The 23,018-nt window shown below is 46.1% G+C and overlaps 3 protein-coding genes across 4 annotated transcripts in view; 1 reads left to right on the top strand and 2 right to left on the bottom strand.

Moving 5' to 3' along the window:
- The window catches only part of fbxo18 (F-box DNA helicase 1), a 33,171-nt gene extending 24,715 nt beyond the window's left edge, over positions 1-8,456 (bottom strand). Inside the window, exons 1-8 of one of the 2 annotated variants that reach the window (XM_056587906.1) lie at positions 8,093-8,456; positions 6,789-6,941; positions 5,556-6,148; positions 4,784-4,920; positions 4,424-4,553; positions 3,732-3,913; positions 2,169-2,243; positions 1,857-1,945 (exon numbers count right to left, since the gene is read on the bottom strand). In XM_056587906.1, the coding sequence (XP_056443881.1) occupies positions 1,857-1,945; positions 2,169-2,243; positions 3,732-3,913; positions 4,424-4,553; positions 4,784-4,920; positions 5,556-6,148; positions 6,789-6,941; positions 8,093-8,111 (1,378 nt within the window). In that variant the 5' untranslated portion in view covers positions 8,112-8,456. The remainder of the gene's footprint in view (positions 1-1,856; positions 1,946-2,168; positions 2,244-3,731; positions 3,914-4,423; positions 4,554-4,783; positions 4,921-5,555; positions 6,149-6,788; positions 6,942-8,092) is intronic. The other variant, XM_056587907.1, reaches the window with a different exon arrangement.
- Positions 8,457-8,744: 288 nt separating this feature from the next.
- Positions 8,745-13,022, bottom strand: nudt5 (nudix (nucleoside diphosphate linked moiety X)-type motif 5). The gene is made up of 10 exons (XM_056588861.1): positions 12,916-13,022; positions 12,610-12,674; positions 12,169-12,236; positions 12,015-12,067; positions 11,798-11,905; positions 10,857-10,952; positions 10,294-10,395; positions 9,888-9,896; positions 9,723-9,776; positions 8,745-9,410 (listed from the first exon to the last, which is right to left on the bottom strand). Exons 2-10 carry the CDS (start codon positions 12,664-12,666, stop codon positions 9,301-9,303), a joined length of 657 nt encoding a protein of 218 aa, XP_056444836.1. The 5' UTR covers positions 12,667-12,674; positions 12,916-13,022; the 3' UTR covers positions 8,745-9,300.
- A 362-nt stretch (positions 13,023-13,384) lies between these two features.
- Positions 13,385-21,163, top strand: cdc123 (cell division cycle 123 homolog (S. cerevisiae)). Its single transcript, XM_056588860.1, has 13 exons — positions 13,385-13,504; positions 14,212-14,283; positions 14,392-14,455; positions 14,766-14,798; positions 15,017-15,112; positions 15,425-15,531; positions 16,592-16,643; positions 17,085-17,160; positions 17,459-17,581; positions 18,844-18,872; positions 19,076-19,207; positions 19,619-19,756; positions 20,305-21,163. The coding sequence occupies exons 1-13, from the start codon at positions 13,431-13,433 to the stop codon at positions 20,371-20,373; spliced, it is 1,065 nt and encodes a 354-aa protein (XP_056444835.1). The 5' UTR covers positions 13,385-13,430; the 3' UTR covers positions 20,374-21,163.
- Positions 21,164-23,018: the final 1,855 nt, after the last annotated feature.

Raw genomic sequence — 23,018 nt, 5'->3', positions numbered from 1 at the left:
CGGCGCCACTAAATGAAAGAATGGCAGAGAGAGAGAGAGAGAGAGAGAGAGAGAGAGAGAGAGAGAGAGAGAGAGAGAGAGAGAGAGAGAGAGAGAGAGAGAGAGAGAGAGAGAGAGAGAGAGAGAGAGAGAGAGAGAGAGAGAGAGAGAGAGAGAGAGAGAGAGAGAGAGAGAGAGAGAGAGAGAGAGAGAGAGAGAGAGATTTTGCGCGTGATTAGTCTGCCTGGATGAACTCATACAACTGGACCTTGGGGGAGTCTCTCACACACACTTTCTACATCTTTGTTGAAATGGTTAAGCGGGGCCAACATTGCCTATTGCCAAGTAGCGTACCCTAGTGGTTTTTAGCACCCCAGTATAATTACATAGACCTATACAATATATATAACCCTAACCCTATACATGGGAAGATGGTGACTTATCATTGTATAATAGTTAATGTAATAAAGCCATAGTTCTTAAATAGGGATGCACCGATATTAAAATTCTTGTCCGAAGCCGAATATACTTAAACAGTTGGCCGAAAGCCGAAACCGAATGTGGCTTTTGCTGTTTTTCAATCATTTTGCTTTAATTTTTCACCATTGCATAAATCAAACAATTAAATGTCCTTTATAAACTTATTTTCTTGCTTTTCAATAAAAAAAATCGATTACAAATTTAATACAAAATATTTATTTAATACTGAACGTTTTCTAACATTCCAGCAGACCTAATAGCAAGAATTTAAGAACAATGTACCTTTAAATAAATGAGTAAAACAAACAAGAGTAAGGCCAATAGTTTATTTTTAAAATATGCCGTTTCATTCGTCCCGCATGTGTGTTTCCCGCAAATGTCAAACTTACGTTCAAAGTTAAATAACAGCTCGATCATCCAACATATGTATTAAATTACACTTGTAACTAAGAGAACACACATGTGAGTTGTTGATCACATGTTGAAATTATGGCGTCTCCCTTAGGGATAGGGTGAGAAGCTCAGTCATCCGTGAGGAACTCGGATTAGAGCCGCTGCTCCTTTACTTAGAAAGGAGTCAGCTGAGGTGGTTCGGGCATCTGGTAAGGATGCCCACTGGGCGCCTTCCTTGGGAGGTGTTTCAGGCACGTCCAGTGGGGAGGAGACCTCGGGGAAGACCCAGGACTAGGTGGAGAGATTATATCTCAACACTGGCCTGGGAACGCCTCGGGATCCCCCCGTCAGAGTTGGTCAATGTGGCCCGGGAAAGGGAAGTCTGGGGCCCCCTGCTGGAGCTGCTCCCCCCGCGACCCGACCCCGGATAAACGGATGACGATGAGATGATGAGATGAGATGTTGAAATTATTTGTAACGCCATCTTTGAAAAAGCGGATAACTGAAAAGTGTTTCAATCGACCCGGCTCTCCCCTATTTTGTTTTTAAAAAGGTGCGCTCGGCTCTTCTTTCCTCTCCGTTTATTGTCAGTTAGTTGTTTACAAATTTAACATGTGCTCTCTTTTTTAATCCCTCTTTTTTTAGAAGCGCACCCGGCTCATTGCACACTGGTTGGTTTTATATATCTCAAGATACTAATCGCAACATAAAAATAAATCCACGCAAGTTTTAGAAATTTAAGGAAATAGGCCTGAATAACACCAATCGAAAAACTCATAGGCCTTGTTGGAAATGTAATACCTCGTCAGATGTTGTTTATTACTTTTTAATACTTTTTACGGGCCTTAATTTGGGCTAATTTCATTTACTACCTTTTAATACCTTTAACAACCCCGCGGAAACCCTGTAGTAGTAGTCGGAGTAATATTGATAGTAGTAGTAGTATTAAATAGCAATAGGGATGGTAGTATAAGTAGTAGTAGTAGTAATAGTGATAGTTGTACCAGCAAAGGCCGTGATCTTGACCACCTGGTCGGGTTGGATCCGGTGGCTCAGAATCTGTTGTTGTTCATGGGTCAGCTGGTAGCACTCACTGACAACACAAGATCACACACACACATACACACTTAATCGATTCATTCCCCCATTTCGAATCACAACTCGTCGTTTGTTATTCGGGGTGCGAGCAGCGAAGCTGCTTGGTCCCCTATCGGTTCTCAATTTTTTTCCTGAAATTCTGTAAAAGTTATACTGCAGCATATGCAGTAAATCGAAAAACTCTTGTGCGTTTGTGCGTCGTGTGTGTGCTCCCTCACCCGTTGGGCCCTGTGGTGATTGAGGTGGAGGAGCTGTGCATCAGGTAGAGGACGTAGAAGATGTTGTAGTGGATCCTGCAGAGAGGGAGAGTAACGAGCCAACGTTAATTATTCATGATTCAAAGCTTATTATTGATACGATGGTTTTCGAAATAAAGGTGGCGCGAGGAAAAAACAACAACCGGTACACACAAAGACATATTTAGAGCCGATAGGGGCAGGGGCAGAGCGGAACTCTTCACAGTGTTAAATACAGTACATCTTCAACAACTTCCTTTTATTTCCTAAAGTCGTTCACCAGCTTCCGCAAAAAAGAGTCAACAATGACTTGTTCAGGGTTCACCTAGACTCTGCATAGCCACGCCCCCCTCCCCCCATGACCTTTGACTTTGTTGTATGTTCCACGTCCTGGCACTTAAAAGCAATGCTAGGCATTGTGGACCCCCTCATCCTAGCTCTCTTTGTCGTTAACCTTAAAAGGGGCCTATTATGCTTTTTCGACTTTTATGACCTATAAACGTTGTTATAATGATGATAGTCATGTTTATTATTATTATTATTATTATTTATTTATTTGATTAGGACAGTGCACATTAATCAATATGTCAGCCAGAGCATCAATATAAATGCCGGAGTTAGCTTAATTGCTAATTTTCATCCGTTGTCCTAAGGCAAGTCAAGAACATAAAAACAACATACCAGTATACAAAATAGATTAAAAAAACACTTTTACACACAAAATAGGTCCTCACATCAAGAGTCCATGTTAAAAAATTAGAATGACCAAAGGTTACATTATGAGAGCAGGTCTGGCTTGCTACTAACCACTGTTTAAGGTTTTTTTTAAAGGTGGTGTAAGTGGCACAGTCTCTAACATGTGTTGGTAATATATTCCAGGACTGTGTTCCTCTGATGGACACCACCATTTGACCAAATTTGGTCTTGCGGCGTTGCATTTCGCAGTCACCTCTAGTTAGTGCTCGTGTATTTATTGTAGAGGATTTCTTCTTTATAAAATGCGTTAACCATACTAAAGTGTCAAATAATGACGTACATGCATTTCGACGTATTCCCTGCTGACAGTCTGGGGTGGCTGTGCAGCAGAGCGCTAAACACTCGTGACAACGTTTGCGATTCATTTGTTCACATTTCCGGGAAACATCTACGTAGACGTACTCCTGCCGCGCCCCCATATGCCTGGTCAAATCTGCCCGCGCGTGCGCTCCAAGGAAGGTAACCAATCACAACGGAGTGGGGTTGGCAGGAGGGGGGCGAGGGGGCGGAGAAGGACGAAACCGAGCGTTGACAAAGAATGCTGAGAGCGCCCAGATGAGAGGGAGAGTTTCCCGAAAATCGACATCGTTTTTTGTGCATGGTTAAACATGACTATTAAATCATTATAACAAAGTTTATAGGTCATAAAAGTCGAAAAAGCATATTAGGTCCCCTTTAACCCTAGCGCTTAGCGTCGGGGGAACCGAATGCAACGGTGACCCTCTCTCCGTCGCGCCGGCTCCGTCGCCGACTCCGGCTCCGGCCGGAAGAAGGCGTTGTCGCGGTTACCTGCTGCTGACCTTCACCTCGTTGTTGGCGGCGGCCAGCAGGAGGGCGGCGGCGTGGCTCAGGAACTCCACCACGGCGCCGCGGGACATGGCGGCGAGCAGCAGGTCCACCAGGGCCTGGACGTCCGCCACCGCCTCGCTCAGCACCAGCACGAGGGCCATGACCGCGTAGGGGTGGGGGTCCTGAAGGGGGGGGTCGAAAGCATACGAGAGGTCAATGTGTCGGTGTCAATCCGTTGGCAGTTGGGGAAGAGGGAATTCTTCCTTAACTGCCAAATTCCTAATTTGACATGTGGACTCTGTCGGATTAAAAGGTAAGGAGTGAGTGGCGGGTGTGTTTGACAGGCTTGGCTTGGGGGGGGGGGGGGGGGGGGGGGGTGTGTGTGTGTGTGTGTGTGTGTGTGTGTGTGTGTGTGTGTGTGTGTGTGTGTGTGTGTGTGTGTGTGTGTGTGTGTGTGTGTGTGTGTGTGTGACAGGTGTTGAGGTGTGTGCATAAGGATAAGGGGTGTGTACGTGTTTTGGGGTGTGTGTTTGTACAAGGATAAGGTGTGTGTGTGTGTGTGTGTGTGTGTGTGTGTGTGTGTGTGTGTGTGTGTGCATAAGGATAAGGGGTGTGTACGTGTTTTGGGGTGTGTGTTTGTACAAGGATAAGGTGTGTGTGTGTGTGTGTGTCTCAGGTGCGCTTGTCCCTACCTGCTGCTTGAGGTCGGGGAAGCGGCGGGCGAGGCAGGACTGGGCCACGGGGAAGAGGCGGTGCCCCCCAACGCACCGCATGAGGTCCTCCGGCCTCAGCCGCTCACCAGATGCATGCTGGGACATCAACCTGCGCGCACGCGCACACACACACACACACACACACACACACACACACACACACACACACACACACACACACACACACACACACACACACACACACACACACACACACACACACACACACACACACACACACACACACTTTGATTCCCTACTTATCGCAAGCGTGACATCAGAGCACCGGACAAGGCGGACTAAACCATATCACGAGGAAGGGGGGGGGGGGGGCCTTACAAGACAAGCCGTCGGACGCTCTCCTGTGGCAGGCTGGGGTCCAGAACGCCCCCGTCCTCCAGGATGGACTTCATCTTGGCCACCGTGTCCTTCTCCCCCATCATGTAGCGGTAGTACTCCTTCTTGTACGGGACGAACTGCAGGCCAGAGGGAATAATGCCGCTCTCTAATAGGTCGTCAATCTCCCCGGTTCGGCCTATAGCGTCGTACGTCTAGTGGCGTCGTTATTGAGAGTAGAGTGGTTCGGTCTCAGGTTGCTTCATGTGACCACGGACTCAAGCGGGTTGACCGGCGTTCACAAGAGGGTGTGGTGGGGCAGTGTAACACACTGGTAGTCGGCTGACAGACGACATGTTAACGTAACCGTGGTAGACTGCCAACAGACGACATGTTAACATGAACGTGGTAGACTGCCAACAGACGACATGTTAGTCGTGGCAGTCTGCTAACAGAAAACATGTAGACGTAAACGTGGTAGTCTGCCAACCGACGACATGTTATTTTAAACAGGCTAGTCTGCTAACCGACTGCATGTTAACGTGATCGTGGTAGTCTGCTAATAGACGACATGTTAATCGTGGTAGTCTGCTAACAGACTGCATGTTAATGTCACCGTGGTAGTCTGCTAACAGACGACATGTTAATCGTGGTAGTCTGCTAACAGAATACATGTTAATGTCAACGTGCTAGTCTGCTAACGGACGACATGTGAACGTAAACGTGGTACTCTACGTGGTACTGTCAACGGGGTGGTCCGCGGCGGCGGTCTGACCTTGGGGTCCTGGACGATGGTCCTCCAGGCGTGGCAGACGAGCACGACGCGGCGGTACAGGTCCTGGGCGGGCAGCAGCAGCAGGATCAGTCGGACCACCTCCTCGGGGAGGTCCTCCATGCGACCCCGCGGCTCCTGGAGGCCCCTGTTGCTGCTGCCCAGGAGCCCGTAGTGGGCGTCGGGAAGCGGCTCCACCCCCTCGTCCTCCTCCTCCTCCTCCTCCCCTAGATCCCGCCCCCCTGCTTTCTGATTGGTCCGGTCTCTGGCGGCGGCGCATTCGAACAAAGTGTCGTCGAACATCTCCGACGTGATTCCCTCCAGGTGGTCTACCTCCTCCCCTTCCCCCTTCTCCGTCTCAGGATGTTCCTGAGCCAGAGCGGCCAGTAGGCTAACGTCGTCGTCGTCGTCGTCGTCGTCGTCGTCGTCCCCGGGGTCTCCACCCGCTGGTGGAGGTGGGGTGGTACCCCCTCCGTCGCGTCCCGTCGTGTGCCGGGAGGAGCTGGGCTGCTGGGACCCCTTCTGGGGGCTGGAACTGACCACGCCGCTCACCTGGTAGAAGTCATTCATGCTCCTCTGCTGCTTGGAGGGACTCTCTGTCCGACGTGGAGCAGAGAGGGAAGGGGAGGAATTAAATTACATTTACATTCAGGGCACTTAGCAGACGCGTTTATCCAAAGCGACTTACAATAAGTTCATTTGTCAGAATATATCGCTGTCGGTACTATGAGGATGTTCATAGAAACGGGTGCCAAGCACTCATAATCGCTAGGTTAACCCCTTCCCTTTATATAACATAGCTAGCAAGGATAAGATGCTACACGATGCTATTTTTAAGTGCAAGGACGTACAACAGACAACAAGTGCATACGTTACGTGCCAGGACCGGCATACATACAATAAGTGTGTACATCAAGGCCCAATCCCATTTCCATCCCTTACCCCTTCCCCCTCCCCCTAGTTTTGAAGGGGTAAGGGGAGGAGGGAAGGGGAAGGGGTAAGGGGTAAGGGGTAAGGGGAAGGCGTTAGGCCCTTACCCCTTCAAAACAAGGGGGAGAGGTAAGGGGAAGGGGTAAGGGGTAGAAATTGGGTTGGGCCTAAATGCCTTGACGTACAACATACATTAAGTGTGCGTAAAATTGGTGCGGGGGGAAGCGGGAGGCTTATCCAGAGTCTAGGTGAACAACAGCACAGCCATATGAAAGAAGAAGGAAGGCAAGATTGATGAAAGAGTACCAAGCTTTCGTTTCTTGGTGGGCGTCCTCGGGTGCGGCCGCCTGTTCGGGGTGCTGGGAAGAGGCCTGGTCTGGCTAAGGACACTGGTGCCGTCTGGGCCTCGGCCCAGCTCATTGCAGTCTTCTGCGTTCAGGTGGATCCTCTTCGCCTTCCCTGGAGGTGGACGGAAAGGATCGAAGGAAAGGCATCAGGGGGAGAAGCTAGACAGAGGGCAAGGTCTCCCTGCTGAGTACTGATCATTAGTACTGATCATTCTTTATTGTTTACCTTTATTGGAGGTTATTAAACACACTCCCTCTGACAGGTTACTTTATGATTAACGTTGGATAACCAACCACTGATGTGTTATGTACGGCAACCCGCAAGGGACAGTTGTTTAGGACTTCTACTGTGTAGTAGTCCCGGGGCCTCTACGAATAGTCAAATCTCATCGGGTCAAGGATGAAAAGGTGGCTCCTTTCGAACATAGGCAAAGACAGCGCTGCTTTTCCTAACCGACGTCATTGCACCACGTGGAGTATTGCTGACCTCTAGCGTCTCTACAGTGGAACTACAGTTTTCCGAAGTTTGTCTACATTGCAACAAGCACTCTTTTGATCCATACGTTCTTGTCGTATTGATTTCAAATCAGGTTGTCGCCAACAGTGAGAATCACTTAGGTCGGACTTGGCCAGCGAAAATATTTTAGGCCAGTTGAAAACCCAATTCACATGTGAAAAAAAAAAAAAAAAAGAGGCTCAACTTATGTTGATGTTGAAATTAACTTCCCCCATTAGTCTTTCTTAACTGGGAAGTCGACATTTTATTTTCTTAGGGTGCATATTGTGTGCTTAATAACCAGCAATAAATGATTTAATTTCGATTCAAATAATATATTTCTGAAATCGGTATCCATTATTATCAATTGTATTTTCTTCTCTTCTATTCTTCTGCTTTACCGCGTCTCTCATTCTTCTTCGCGTAGAGACGGTAAACTTCGTCGGTGGCATGTTGCTTTAAATATTGCAGCCGTAAAGGATTATTGGATACCACTATCTCCTTCCTTTCGCAACGGTTGCTCAGGAGTAACCTATGCTAAAGGAGGGTTAAAGGAAGCCTCGAGGCTCCTTTCCTAAGCATTTTTAGAATTCGAACCACCTTTCCTCCAAGCACTTCCTGTTCCTCTCCGTGGGAAAGGACATTACCTATGCAAAAAAGAGAATTCGTAGAGGCCCCTAGTCTTAGTAGTGAAAGTAGCAGTTGTGGTATAAGGATACGTTTATAGCAGTGCAAGTATTCCGTGGCTTTCAGCCAGCACGTCTCACCTGTCCTGGCCAGCTCCATCCTTGCTGGGTGGGAGTGAATGTTGTCAACAAATCAACATGGTCCTCAAGTGAAAGCGAAAAAGCCTTTAGCAGGCAGCACTATGGCACCGCTCCATAATACTGTGTGTTGCTATACTGATACCATGCTTGTTCGACATAATTGTCCCCCACCAGAATTTAATCAACAGGTGTTTTAGAAATTCAAAGTTAGCATAACACTCCCTATACTGATTGAGCACCAAAGTTCAAACACGGGTCGCAAATCTCGCGATGGGAGTTCTTGTTCGACGGTCGTGGACAGTGAACGCGTATACTCTGGCGCCCTCTTCGGTACACTGGATAAAATACTTTTTTAAATTTCTTTATTTAGATAAAAAAAAATTAGCCCCTGGCCTCAACTATTGTTTTACATCTGGAAAATGTAATTTAATTAAAATTACACAATACAAAACTAGAAAAATGTATATACCTAGACTAAAACCTATAGTTTAGGTATATAAAAGCCAATACTGGCTTTTATACGATGATAATAAAGTTATTCTGCTCTCGGAAAGAAGATAAACGCTCATTGACAATTCTACCAAATCCCTCAAAGGATTTGAGTGAAACTCTGAATGACGAAGAAGTAATAAAATGTAACAACCTTGAGCAGTTGGTAGCATGTTTTAATTTCAAAGCAATTCAGGTATATCAATTTTATCAATATAACACCATATTTCCTACATTTAAAATTCTCCAAGTGCAAAATTGGATTGGGCTACAAAACCACATCAATTAAGGCACACACTGTTATTTCCATATAGCAAACTTACAGAGAATTAAAGAATAGCTTAAATGGCAAAACAGAACATTAGAAAGTTAGGAATGTTGGAAGCTGTAATTTCCGTATCGTAATTATACAGTTGTTACAACATATATGTAAAGGGTGGGTAGCAGTTCGGGTTCTAAAAACGGCAGGGGACATTATTAATGACATAAGGTGCACAGCAATACTTTAATATTAGAGACTATATCAACCACAACCGATGAACAAGCTAACAGTTTTAAAAACCTACAACCTGAGCACTTCAAACGAGTTACCTAATCGACTAGTGCTCCATGTTGACCGAGTGATCCATAGATTGCGTATCCACGAAAGGCTGCAACAATCTCTCTCTCGTTCTTCCTATAGCCTCGTCTCCTCAAAACTCGTTCGTCTCCTCGTTATCTCACTGCTTGAGTACTGGCAGCTCGTTGGGCTTGAAGAAGGCCTGCACCATCCCCATGGCGTAGAGGTAAACCTTAGTATCCACCACGATCTTCTCCTTCTTCAGCATCTCTGCACAAGGGGGAAGTACGTTAACATTTACATTGAGGGGATTTTGCGGGCGCTTTTATCCAAAGCGACTTACTGTACAATGGTTCATTCTGAGGCAGTGGAAGAATCAAGAAACACACACACACACACACACACACACACAGACAGACAGACAGACAGACAGACAGACAGACAGACAGACAGACAGACAGACAGACAGACAGACAGACAGACAGACAGACAGACAGACAGACAGACAGACACACACACACCCAGCCACCCACCCCTCGGCTATGTGTAAAATATGTTATTGGTTTCATGTTAAAAACAAACCATCTATTTTGGTCTGGAACTCAGCCAGAGGCACGAGGATGACTTCGACGAATTCTGGAGGGAAAGACATTTTCTGTGATGATTTAACACGGTATAAAAAAGTTGGCATGCAAATTTCATTATTAAGGCAATCATTTTCAAACTGAATGTGTTTTATTTCATTACCTCCATCACCTGCGGAAGGAAGGGGAGAAACGACAGGGGACGAGTTAGATGACAATAAAACCAAAATGACTAAATTCACAGTAAAAATGAAAATGTAATAAAGAGAAGATGGTACACGAGTGAGTATCTGAATAAAAGCTTATTAGCTTATTGTGAGTGAGTGAGTGCTGCCCCAGCTGCTGTGTGTCAGTAGATTATTGTGAGTGAGTGAGTGAGTGAGTGAGTGAGTGAGTGAGTGAGTGAGTGAGTGGGTGAGTGAGTGAGTGAGTGAGTGAGTGAGTGAGTGCTGCCCCAGCTGCTGTGTGTCAGTAGATTATTGTGAGTGAGTGAGTGAGTGAGTGAGTGAGTGAGTGAGTGAGTGAGTGAGTGAGTGAGTGAGTGAGTGAGTGAGTGAGTGCGTGCTCACCCAGCTGCTGTTTGGGGTGGATGTTCTCGCCGTCGTCTCCGTTGATTATCACCGTGACGATGTTGGTGGTGCAGTTGGACAAGCCGGGATCCAGACAGGTCACTGAAGACAAGACGACAGACACACCAATCAACAAGAGCAGGAGAGCCTCAATCCATACCATCATCATATTCATCTTGGCGGAACAGCATGTTTAGTGTGTGGTCTGACCGAAAATGTAACATATTCAGTTAAGGCATTTGGAAAATAAAACCTGTCGCACTTCAAATTAAACATCGTCAAAAGTGATCCGTGTGTGTACTTCTGTGTGGAAGATGTACTTTCTGTTAAAGGTGAAATTGGTGAACTTTTTATTGAATTGCTCAATAAAAAAGGGGTTGTGTTCAAAATAAAACATTATAAAAAGGTTAGGGTTAGGGTATGATGGAACATTTGTATCCAAGAGCACACTACTCCTAGCGCCAAGACATCTTGCACCCCGTGCTGATCACCACTAGCATGTCAACAACACCAGGTCAACGCTAGCACGCTAGCACTGGCCCATCCAAGGAGACCCCCCTCACCTGGTGTGACTCCCACCACCTCCCCCATGTAACCCGTCTCCTCCTTCAGCTCCCGCACCGCCGCCTCCTTCGCCCCCTCCCCCTGGTCGATCAGCCCTGGGGAGGGAAAACACACGAGATGAGGCGTCGGCCCCGGTCCTGTCCGCCCTCCGCACACAGCGGTCTGTGCACAACATGAGCCAGGGTCCGGCAGTTTGGTGAATCCCGACGGCTAGCCAATCCCATCCCTCTCGTCACGCCTCCCTCCGAAGCCACGCCCCCAAAACACAAGGCTAGCTCGCTAGCTTCTCAGATAGGTCGGCCTAGCATTGTGGAAGAATCCGGTTGTGCTCTTTGAGTGCAGACAGACAGGTACATAGACAGACAGTCAGGTAAGTAGGAAGAAAGATAGGTAGGCAGACAGACAGACAGGTAGGTAGGCATAAAAGACAGGTAGGTCTGTCTGTCTGCCTTTCGACCAGCCCGAATACATTTATTGTATTGGCTTACAATAGGGTGTGACAGCCACAGAAGCTGGATGTTTCTAGCTTCAAGGCAAGAGTATTACATCACAAAAAAAAAAAAAAGGTTCATAACCTGAAATAGGTTTAATAAATAACCTGGTTTGGCACAAGACAACTCTAAACCAAATAGACAAAGAACAGGAGTCATGGAGAGCATCAGAAAAAGTACCACAGTATTTGAATTCAATTCAATCCAAGAAGCTACATAATTAGAGCAGGTCATGCATTTTTCTTTATCATCTTCTCTAAACGGTGGAAGACAAAATAAAAACGATGAAAAAGGTGTTGAAATGTGTCATTTAGACATTCTTATCTTTGGTGGCCCTAGTGTGAACTGATGATTGTGAAGTTGTCATTTAGAAGCTATACTGTGGGCAAACAAATGGCCCTCAGATCCAACAAAGATGTTAATCTGGTCACAGTTGGAGCTAGTCCTACCTGCGGGGAATTCCAGGGAACAGCATCCCAGTGGTGGGCGAAACTGCTTTACCATGACAAGGCAGTCTTTGTGGAGGGTCCTTTTCAGAATTGCAATTATCCCAACGCCTACAAGGAGACAAGTGGTGGTGGTGGTGAGGCCATGTGAACAAGAAAAACACACCCAAGTGGACCACACTGGGAGGGGAATTAAATTAAAAGACTGGTTGAGCCTCACCATCCGCCTCAGTGTTGAGTGGTCTGGTTGTCCTTTTGACACTTTCCCAGGTTCTTGAAGAAATTAAGACACAAACGTGTTAAGAGTGTTAAAGAGGACATTTACAGCAACGGATATTATGTTAAAGCCATTACAATGAGAGCACACGCAGTACCTTGTGTTTCCAGCGGGGTCCATGTATGTGGTCTTGTCAAGTTTGACCCATTTCCCTTCGGCCATGGCCTACACGATGCAAATGACACAATAAAGAGTCATGTATGGCAGATATTATGCTATTGGATACATACTGATGATCACATTTTACAGTTCAGAGCATTACAATACGATACTACTATATTTGTCAGTAGGGCACTGAAACTCATTTTGCGTCCCTGGGAAGGGACCTACAGGTGAACAGGTACAAATGACACAACATACACAAGCAGCACAGATGACAGATTATTGAATACATACCGATCACATTGTACAGTACATAACATTACCTTGTTATGTTATTGAACACAAACTCATACATACTGATCACATTGTACAGTACAGCTGCACATATGCTATTGAATACATACTGATTACATTGTATATTACAGCTGAACTGTACCTCTTCCTTCACAACATGCGGGGTGGTGGTAGCGTTGGGATGCGTGAAGCCGCTCATGTTGGTATCTGTACGTGTTTGGATCACATCGTTACAAAGGGACTATAGCATTTCATGCGACCTGATATGTTCATGCAAATACCATGATATAATTGATGCATCAACTGTCCAAATCTTAAAGATTTAAACATCTTCACATCGAATTTCCTGTTTGTGTGTACAATAAGGAGATGTGTTGAGTCTGGAGAAGAGTGGGACAAAGCAAAACATGTACGTAGGGAAATGTACAAGAGCAGAAACTTTACTCACGTGAAAAATGAAAGGTTTTCTAATAAATTGAAGTCACAAGTCACCGTGGCCGTGCTAGCTAGACCCGCCTCCCGGTGTCACAGGGAATATCGTTCCCCTCATGGACCTATTAAACAGGTCCCCCTCCAGCCTAGAGACGCCTCCTGGTGTCAAAGAGAACAGCGTCCCCCTCCAGGGAGTTTCCATATCATCATCCCATATTCCAGAGGGGAATTGTTGGTCACAATTCCTCTGCTCAAGATTACAAAAAAATACAGTACAAATTAAGAACAGTAAATAAATAAATGTATTAAAATATTAACAAGACGAGGGTGTCAATTTGTTGATATTCTTTGTCGTAATATTATGATAATTAAAACGTATAAAATATATATGAACGCTAATGTTAATAATGATAAAGCACATACAGAGTTTGGAAGTTTTGTTTACTCTGAGAAACAGAACAGGAAGTGGAGCGTCGATGCAACGGGGGACATATTTACCGAGGGAACCACTTCCGGCCAAGTAGTTGCAGCATGAAGAAGGAGCAAGTCGTCAACTGTCAGTTTTCGGTCTGGTACCCGATATTTAAGAAGCATACGATTAAAAGGTACATACCCCGACTCGTATCAGGTCAAGTGATGAAGATGATGTTGTCACGGGGATGATGTTTTCATGGAGAGGATGAGGTTATGGGGACGGAGACGTGAGGGTGAATCAGACGCTGAGGGAGCTATTCTCCATCAGTGACGTTAACGTTACTGGTGGTGCTAAACCTGAGGAATTTGGTTAAAATGTTGAAATACAGTCTTATATATCTTATAACATAGTGTCATTCGGGGACTTGCTGGGCCTTTTTCCTATCAATGAACGATGGAGCGATGTAGAGATGGTTAGGAATGACAGATGATTTTTGACAACATTGTTGTCCTTACTCTTACTATTATTGGACAGTTGCTCTAAGCAATAGATGAGATAAGTGACGTCAATAGATATCCGCACTACTACTGATGTAGCGCACATGTGCATAGTGATGCAACGTCATGACACACCTCCCACTGCCAAATGAACTGGCCGAAAGCATTGTTTAAGATTGGATTGAAAGATGTATTTACTGCGTGTAATTCATGTTGGTGTTGTTTTTTTGGTATAACAAGATCTATATTCGACAAAGCAGGAGGATTTTTACATCAATATATATATACAAAATATCTGCACATACTACGGATGTAGCACACAGATTCCTAGTGATGAAATGTCATGGCACGCATCACACTGCCAAATGATTGAAAAAATGTTGTCCCTCTTTTCTCTCAGCTTGATTCTTCCACTGCCTCAGAATGTAATAGATTATCTACTGGACGATGGTACACTGGTAGTCTCTGGGAGGTGAACCCAAATTCAATCCCTGCAGTTTTTTAACACACAAATTCATATAACAGGCATGTTGTTTTAAAATGTGATAATAACAATAATTAATTTTTTTTTTTTTTACAGTGATCACAACACAGAACAAAGACACACAACCAATAGCGACTCAGATGAGGAAGAAGATATCCAGGTACTGGATGGCTGTCTTAAAGGGACCTTCATTTGTTTGTTATGATTCTTCAGATTACATGATGTTTCAGCCTCGGTCTGCAAAATACAATTGTACTTTTGTTTATCCTAGGGAGGAATATACTGGCTATATTTCCTTCTGGATATAATTGAAGATGGTATTATTTTACCCTGTGTATTTTCATTGCATTTTCTTCCATCTGATGTCTTCTGAATTTCCTGTCTGGGATGGATATTATATATATTATATATATATATAATTGAGCATTTGTGCCGCTAAAACCAGTGTTCCCTCTCCTCTCTCCCCCTAGTGGTCTGATGACGAGACAACTGCTACTGTCACAGTGAGTGTCAGAGAAACCTGTTTGGCTAAAATAGTGTGTATGTGATAGCGTAATGTTTTGAATAATAATAAAAATCTTTTATATGGCGCTTTTATCACAAAATACAGAACGTATATGAGTAAAAAGATGGAAGGGGGGGACAAGGGAAATAATTCATCTGTTGAAAACATTTTTGAAAAAGATTAACACCTTAAACATGTTGCATCTTCTCTTGCCAGGCTCCAGAGTTTCCAGAGTTCACCTCTAAAGTTCTAGAGGCCATCAACGCCTTGGGTGGGCGAGTCTTTCCTAAACTCAACTGGAGCGCTCCTCGGGTAAACAGATTACATTTTCATTTAGGGCATTAATCAGACGCTTTTATCCAACGCGTCTTACAATGAGTACAATTGTCAGATGAGAGAAACAACAATCGCTGTCGGTACAGAAAGGATGAACCAAGTGCCAAACACTAACCACCGCTAGGTTAACCCGTTCCCCGTACGCAACAAAGATAGCTAGGATAAGATGCTACACAATGATAAGTACTGTTTTTAAGTGTAGGATTACCATCACTGATTGAATTTCATCCATTCATGTTTTCATCTCAACAAAGCGTTAACAAAGTGTGCGCGTGCTCCCCCATGCAGGATGCTAACTGGATCGCCCTGAACAGCTCCCTGCAGTGTCAGAGTTTGAGTGACGTATTTCTGCTCTTCAAGAGTTCGGACTTCATCACCCACGACCTCACGCAGCCGTAAGCGACCTCTCTTTGACACATTAACATCTCTCGGTGCGTTGGCATAAGCACATCATTTATTGTGGTTGTTTTTGCTTCTTTTTTTTTTACTATATATTGATGCCAAAACATGCTGCCTTGTCTAATATTGATTGTGTTGCACCTGGAAATTAAAGTGCATTATACACAGTACATTAATCTTGCATTTCAGCCTTAAACAATGTTTTGGGACATGACAGCCACCACACAAACAAAAGGGCTTTGCATTTAGATGAGGGAAACGATAAACACCTGTTGAGAGCTCAGATCAGAGCTTGAGCTCCCTCCCACCGTTTCTCTCTGCTGCCCTCCTTCCCTCCCTCTCTCCCTACTTTTCTCCCTCCATGCTGCCCTCCCTCCCTCTCTCCCTCACTCTCTCCCTCCCACCCTCCCTCCATCTCACCCTCCTTCCGTCGCGGCCGCCCTCCCTCACTCACTCATACGTGTTTGACTCCTCCTCTGCTGCCCCCTCTCCCTCACTCACTCACTCGTTCACCCTCCTTCCCTCCTCCCCTGTCTCCCTCCTATTCTTCCTCCACGCCGCCCTCCTTCTCTGCTGCGCTCTCTCCCTCACGCGTTCACCCCCCTCAGTCCCTCACCCTCCCTCCAGCCCGCCCTCACCCTCTTCCCCCCCCCCTCACTGTGTGCCTGTAGTGTGGTTAAAAAAAAATCCCCCGGTGGCAGACTCATGGCTCCTCGCCCTCCGCTGATTACATCGGCGCTGTCTGGCGCTAAGTTCCGTCTGGGCTGAACTCCATTAATCACGTCGACTGCAGCGCACCAACATCTGCTGCGGGCCACGCCTGAGAGTAATGTGTTTGTCACCTGGTGGATGTTTATGTGCAAAGGTTCTCGCGTTAAGAGCGAGTGCTTACCAATAATTTAGGTTGGCAAAGCCCCGTGGGTGAATGTAAAATGAGAGCTTTTGTTTTTATGAAGTCTATCTATTCTTGTGATCCTTTTGAGATGTGTAGTACGGTTTTTAATTTCATGAAAATAAGATTAAAGGACTGCTCGCTAACATTTCCTTATACGGCAGATTCCTGCATTGCAGTGACCAAGATTCCCCGGATCCAGTCATCAACTATGAGGTATTCCACACACATCTGTGAAACCGCTCAAACGTGAAGCTGCCTCAGCAAAGATTAGTGCCACTAGTGTAGTACAAAGTACAGTCATTTAGAAGTTACCATTTCCTTGTGATGTCAGCAGATTACTAACTATATTTTAACGAAAACCTTTTACACGTGCAAGAACTTGCATATGTAATCATTTAGAAACTTTTGTTGAAAGCAGCTAGCGGTGTACTACAGATACGAAACAGGTTCCGAACGCAATAGTGGCAGCAGCTCCAAGTTAAACTCCTTAAAGCTCAAAGGTTACCTCACCCTAACTGCTCCCAACGAGCTGGACGTCACCTTGCATGGTTGCTTTGGACAAAAGCGTCGGCCTAATGCCCTGAATGTAAATTTGAATGATTGGGAATCTAACCCAGTACCTTTTGGGTCATCTCTTTCTGTCCCGGGTCCCAGCTCGTCCTGAGGAAGTGGAGCGAACTCATTCCCGGGGGAGAGTTCCGCTGTTTCGTCAAAGAAAACAAACTTATCGGTAAACCTCATTTCAAATTTCCTCTGGCCCAGATAAAGTGCTTGTTTTAAAATCACATACTGCGATTGTGCTATTGGGTGTCTGTGAAATGTTTTTTGGGGGGAGCCTTGCTTCTCGCTTTGCAGTTGAATTAACACTGATGGTAAAACGGCAGTATTTAAGATGGTGTACTTTAGGTGGGATTGCTTCCTGGAAAGAAAGTGACGAATTACAACTGCACACATTTTCACAAACTTGGGATTCTTGTTCGCCTCCGTGTGATTATCCAGAGGCTTTGTGGTCTGCTGCTTCCTCTCAGGGATCTGCCAGAGGGACTACACTCAGTACTACCACCACATCTCCAATCAGGAGGAGACCGTCTGCCAGGCCATCCAGACCTTCTTCCAGGAGCATATCCGCTACAACTTCCCAGACGAGGACTGTGAGTTCCTGTGGAGGGGAGGGGGGGGGGGGGCGGGGAAGGGTCTGGTTAGGCTTCATGTAGATCTACGAAACGATAATCAGACGTTAGACTATACTGTATTGAATTCTGGGGGGAGAGACTGCACAGCACCTGGGCAGGAAACCAGTAGGTGTTAGGGGGCGGAGTCACGCAGCGTTTCCTGTTTTGTTACGGAGATATTTTTCGGAAGATGTACTCATTTGTGGGTGCAAGATGGAGGTTTCAGAAGACTATTTTAACAAAAATGTATTTCTACAGTGGTTTGGTTTTAAACCCTTTCAGACCCGTTTTCTAAGTGGTGTCCAAACAGGACGTTAACCCTAACCCTAACCGGCTACGTGAAAAGTTTAGTAGTTTACCAGTTTGCGTTCGCTGTTGGCCAAGGAGGGATTCCAACAAGGGGTAGAAAACATGCTCTCGTTTTAGTTATCAGTCCTCTTCTGGATCCGAGATGAACGGCTATGCCATGTTTGATGTGGATCCACCCGTCACGTTGTTTCCAGTAGAGTCCAATTCCGTGTCACGCGTGTCTAAAGATCCCTGCCCTTCCAGCAACATGATTGGCCGAAAAAAGAATAATAAATAAAGCGAAAGAAAATCAAGCACTCTGTTGACCCAGACTTGAGCTCGTCTGCAATAAGACTTTAGATGTTAATCTAAAGCCTGATTTGTGAGAGTAGTAAACGGATGAAGTAGCTCTGCTGCTATCCACCAATCGAGTTCCTGTGAGACCGAGTGGCAGCTCTGACGTGTGTCTCTCGCACAAACCAAGCCAAGTATGGTGTGAATCGACGGCGAGCCGCCTGCAATGCATCCACAAGAACTCATGTTCTTAAGTCTCTGGTGACTCAGCCAGAAAATACAGCAGGCTGCAAAGTGCCCCGGTACTTTGTCAAAAAGCCGTTATGTAACAGGGCCCAAAACGATCCCCAAACCACCTCAACAATGCTTTCAATATGAAAGCCATTACTCACTTTCGCCGCGCTGTCACAAAGAGAAATTTCGGTTCATTTATTGTACTTTCAGACAAACGGGTGATTTAGCGGCTGCATTGAGAAGGAGCCCCAGGGGAGCCTCGCCTAATTGCAGTGCATTAGCATGCACTCATTTTGAAGTGACACATTTCGGTTTTCCAACGCAGTGTTGTTTCTGTCTTTTGCATTAGCATGCACTCATTTTGAAGTGACACACTTCGGCTTTCTAACACAGTTGTTGTTTGTGTCTTTTGTTTGTTTCCACAGTTGTGTTGGATGTGTACAGAGACAGCTGCGTAAGTGATCTAGCATCATGTGCGCCTGCTTAATTGAGAATTATGAATTGTGCATTATTCTGTAGTCCACCTTTTTATATTCGTGTGTGTGTGTGTGTGTGTGTGTGTGTGTGTGTGTGTGTGTGTGTGTGTGTGTGTGTGTGTGTGTGTGTGTGTGTGTGTGTGTGTGTGTGTGTGTGTGTGTGTGTGTGTGTGTGTTGTAGGGACGGGTGTGGCTCATCGACATCAACCCCTTCGGCCTGGTGACCGACTCGTTGCTGTTCTCGTGGGAGGAGCTTACATCCGGGAACCCGCTCTCGGCCAATCAGCAGGAAGGGGAACAAGCCCAGCAACAGGTGATGACTGAATATTATTGGCCAATACACGACTGTGCCTGGCGCTGTCCCCAAGCTCCTGATTGGTTGTTTTTATAATTCTATGGCACCGGAACGGAGCAGGGAGATGATTACATTGGATACACTCTTCATTTAAAAAAACAACTCTCCTTGGAATAGCAAAGTGTGTGTGTGTGTGTGTGTGTGTGTGTGTGTGTGTGTGTGTGTGTGTGTGTGTGTGTGTGTGTGTGTGTGTGTGTGTGTGTGTGTGTGTGTGTGTGTGTGTGTGTGTGTGTGTTCTAACATTGTTATTTTGTGAGTGTGTGTGTTCTAACATTGTTATTTTGTGTTTGTGTTCGGACATTGTTATTTTGTGTGTGTGTTCTAACATTGTCCTTGTGTGTGTGTGTGTGTGTGTGTGTCTGTGTGTAGGAGGGCCCAGCGTTCCGCCACACCACCAGCGAGGTGACGGTACAGCCCAGCCCGTGTCTGAGTTACCGGATCCCGCGGGACTTTGTCGACCTCACCACCGGCGAAGACGCCTACAAACTCATCGACTTCCTCAAACTGGTAAAAGACCCCCCCCCCGTTTCCCCCAGCAGGTGTGATGTTGGTTGGTGTCTGATCCATCTATAAGCCCATACCAGTGGACCCTACCAACTGGTTGAAGGGGGGGGTGGTACACCACCAGGTGTGAGAGTGATTAGCCGTTACAAGTCTTCTGAAACTCTGCCTATGACTGTGTTTCAGTGACACATCACATGTGGGCGTGTCCACCTAGATGTACGATGGATAGATGATTGCCGTTTGCTACAGTCCACTGGGTGGGCCGGTGGACTGATGTATCCAGGGTACATCGAGGTGGACACGCCCAATTGTGTTGTCTCTAGGGCACAGCGACGGGCAGATCTTCAAACGGCTTGTAACGGCTAATCACACTCGCACCCGGTGGCGTAACATCACCCCTTTAACGGATCTATCCGTCATATAGGGCGGGAACTCCCAGGTGTTGATTTTGTAGAGGCTACTCGACCTCTGTTCTAACCGTCACTGGGGCTAGCATAACAATAGCGGTAGCGTCTTTTCAGCGCTACGTTCCGTCTATCTTCTCTCCGCAGAAGAAGAACCAACAGGAGGCGTCGGAAGAGGAGGAGGAGGAGCAGCAGGACGAAGAGGCGCCGCAGTGACGCGCACCAAACCGCACACCAGTCACCCCTTAGCTTGTTAACCATACTGCTAACCTAGCCAACCCCACCCCATAGGGCCCCAATGAGTCCAGACGATTAGCTTCTAGCGTCGCTAGCATGCATGCTCTCGCTGTTCCTTGTTACAAAAGTCTTATAGGTGTTTTCTCCTTGTTTTGTGTCATGTATTGATGGGTGGGAGGTTTTGTGTCCTGTACAACTTAAACTTTATTGACCTTTTTATTCATACAATTTGCCAACATGTAAGGCTGTTTGGTAAAGTCCCACCTTAGCTGTAAGGCTGAAGGTTACAACGTGTTCTTTAAGAAGGCAACTGCAGATACACGTTTTTCAAATGAGACCAACGTTTAACCACGTTAAATGTTACGAAAATTTGCTCTCACCCCACTGGGAATGCGATTGAGACATGTGCTTTTGTGGCATGAATGTTGTTTTCATTTCCGGTGCAGGGATACTGATCTAGTTACATAGCGACTCGGTTAAAACCTGAGGGATCACAGTACAGTGGATGCTTTTTCAGGCAATAAAAATTGTTCATGGCTGAGCTTTGAGTTGTACGGTAGCCTCTTATAACCATTCCAAGTTAATTTACTGCAGATAAAGGGGCGGTTGTATTCCCCGGGGAGGCGGGGTATCAAGGGCTCCCCTTCCTGATGTGTTTTACCCGTTTCGAGAGTGTTTCCTCCACAACATCTATTAAAACCTGTATTGATTCGTCTCACACAGACTTGCCCCTGCTGCAATAAACTTGAATATTAAGAATTGATTGTCCTTTTTTATGTAACATTTCTTATTATGTGCCTGGGGTAAATGGGCCTTAGCGACACCGCGGAGACGCCGTTGTTTTTGTTATTGCGCTGTTTATTTCTCCAGGGGAATGATCGATTAATGCTGCCCGGAAGCTGCCTGCTAGTCTGGGCTAATGTGGTAGAATTGACTTTGCCTGATAAACTAAGATGTTCTGTGGCAAAGTTGGATCAGCATTTTTTTTGAGGGGGTCACTGTGTCTTTATGGACATGCATGCGTTTTTTATGGCTATTTCAAAGTTTTCGGTCACAATAGTTGCCCCAGTCGAGTTTTTCAACAATATTTTTCCTTGTTACATTTCAATAAAATTAATAATTGATCTAATTTAAAAAAAAAAATACATGTAAGAGGCAATAGCTATATATATAGCCATTAATATTTATATATTTTTTCTTATTAGATTAATTATGAATTAATTATTTTATTGACATTTAACAAGAAAAATTAACGTTGAAAAGCTCAACTTGGGCAACTAGGGGCCGACTGTGATGCAACACGTCGAAAAAATACGAAAATCCCGGACCTGCCGCAGCTACACCACAGATCCTGTTGTCACACCACAGGCTCCAGCGCCGGGGCTGCAGCTGGATGCTATTGGTTGATCTTGACCGGAGGTTACTTGCACCGCTCCCAAGCCTCCACCTGGGGGCGCTGTTTTCTCAAAACGACGCAACATGCTTCAATTGGCGCGGACAGTTGATCGATTAAACGTCAGTGACACAGTGTACCACTTATTAAAACCATGTAGTGTTGCACTGTACATTGGCGGTAGCCTGCGACTATTGACGTAATTCCGATCGGAAAGCCTGCCACGGACACACGGCACTGTCTGAATCCCGCAGAAGGGAGACGGTGACCGCAGGCCGACTTCAGCGAAGGATAATGCAGCAAAATAAAGTGTAAGTCGCGAAGCGGGATGGGTTCCCTTCTGAGAGGCTTCCTCCACCCCTCCTCCTCCGTCGTAACTCTCACTCCCCCATTTTGTTGATATAGCCTACGTGAGTCGGCGTGTAGACATGATGCTGCTGTCACGTCACACATATTTTTGCTCCGTGATGTTTGGGTGTTTCGTTATGGAAAAGGAGGATGGGGTTGGACGAGTGGGTGGTGGTGTTGCAAAGTGAAGGGATTCGCTGACTCAGAGATGTACGTGTGTGTGTGTGTGTGTGTGTGGGGGGGGGGGGGGGGGGGGGGGGGGGGGGGGGGGTTGTGTGTGCGCGCGTGTGCGCGCGTTGGGGTGTGTTTGTGAGTATGTGTGTGTGTGTGTGTGTGTGTGTGTGTGTGTGTGTGTGTGGATCCTGTACAAACCAGGGGTGTCTGTGTCTCAAAGGCTTTTTTTTGTGTGTGCGTGTGTTTGCGTGTGTGTGTATGTGTGTATGTGTGTTGTGAAGACAGAACCTGCAGTAGTTTGCAGCTGGAATACTCATGAGCCAAGAACTCGTGCACCAGCAATAGATCGCGCGCTGTGCAACAACAACAAGCAAAATAAACACACACAAAAAAGACAAATTGAACGCAACAGACCTCCACACGTGTTGCGTCATTTTCGCAAATTACACACACACACGGGTAAACAAACCACAAACCGAATCAGACTAAAACGGATTTGGATTCAAGACGCGCCCTCTCTCATCTGTTTTGGAGGTGTGTTGGGGGGAGGGAGGGAGGGGGGGGGGGAGGGGGAGGGGGATGGGGGGAGTTAAATCTAAAGTGTATCCCTGAATCCAACGTCAGGGTCTTTTTTATTTGGTGCAGTGCGAAGCAGAGTACCGCGTCCACCGCGAAAGTGCGCTCACAGAAACCGCCTCCTCCCTCCCTC

Source organism: Gadus chalcogrammus, chromosome 4 (genome assembly GCF_026213295.1).
Source record: "Gadus chalcogrammus isolate NIFS_2021 chromosome 4, NIFS_Gcha_1.0, whole genome shotgun sequence".
In the NCBI taxonomy this organism is placed as follows: domain Eukaryota; kingdom Metazoa; phylum Chordata; class Actinopteri; order Gadiformes; family Gadidae; genus Gadus; species Gadus chalcogrammus.
Note: the sequence above shows the minus strand (reverse complement) of the source record. Positions and strands in the feature narration are given on the sequence as shown.

Excerpts from the sequence above, each read along its gene's own strand:
- cdc123 (XM_056588860.1), top strand. The coding sequence starts at position 13,431 with ATGAAGAAGGAGCAAGTCGTCAACTGTCAGTTTTCGGTCTGGTACCCG. Across the intron at positions 17,161-17,458 it reads CAAAGAAAACAAACTTATCG|GGATCTGCCAGAGGGACTAC; the intron begins GTAAACCTCATT and ends GCTTCCTCTCAG. Across the intron at positions 19,757-20,304 it reads TCATCGACTTCCTCAAACTG|AAGAAGAACCAACAGGAGGC; the intron begins GTAAAAGACCCC and ends TTCTCTCCGCAG.
- nudt5 (XM_056588861.1), bottom strand. The coding sequence starts at position 12,666 with ATGAGCGGCTTCACGCATCCCAACGCTACCACCACCCCGCATGTTGTG. Across the intron at positions 11,906-12,014 it reads ACTCAACACTGAGGCGGATG|GCGTTGGGATAATTGCAATT; the intron begins GTGAGGCTCAAC and ends GTCTCCTTGTAG. Across the intron at positions 10,396-10,856 it reads GGTGGTGGGAGTCACACCAG|TGACCTGTCTGGATCCCGGC; the intron begins GTGAGGGGGGTC and ends TCTTGTCTTCAG.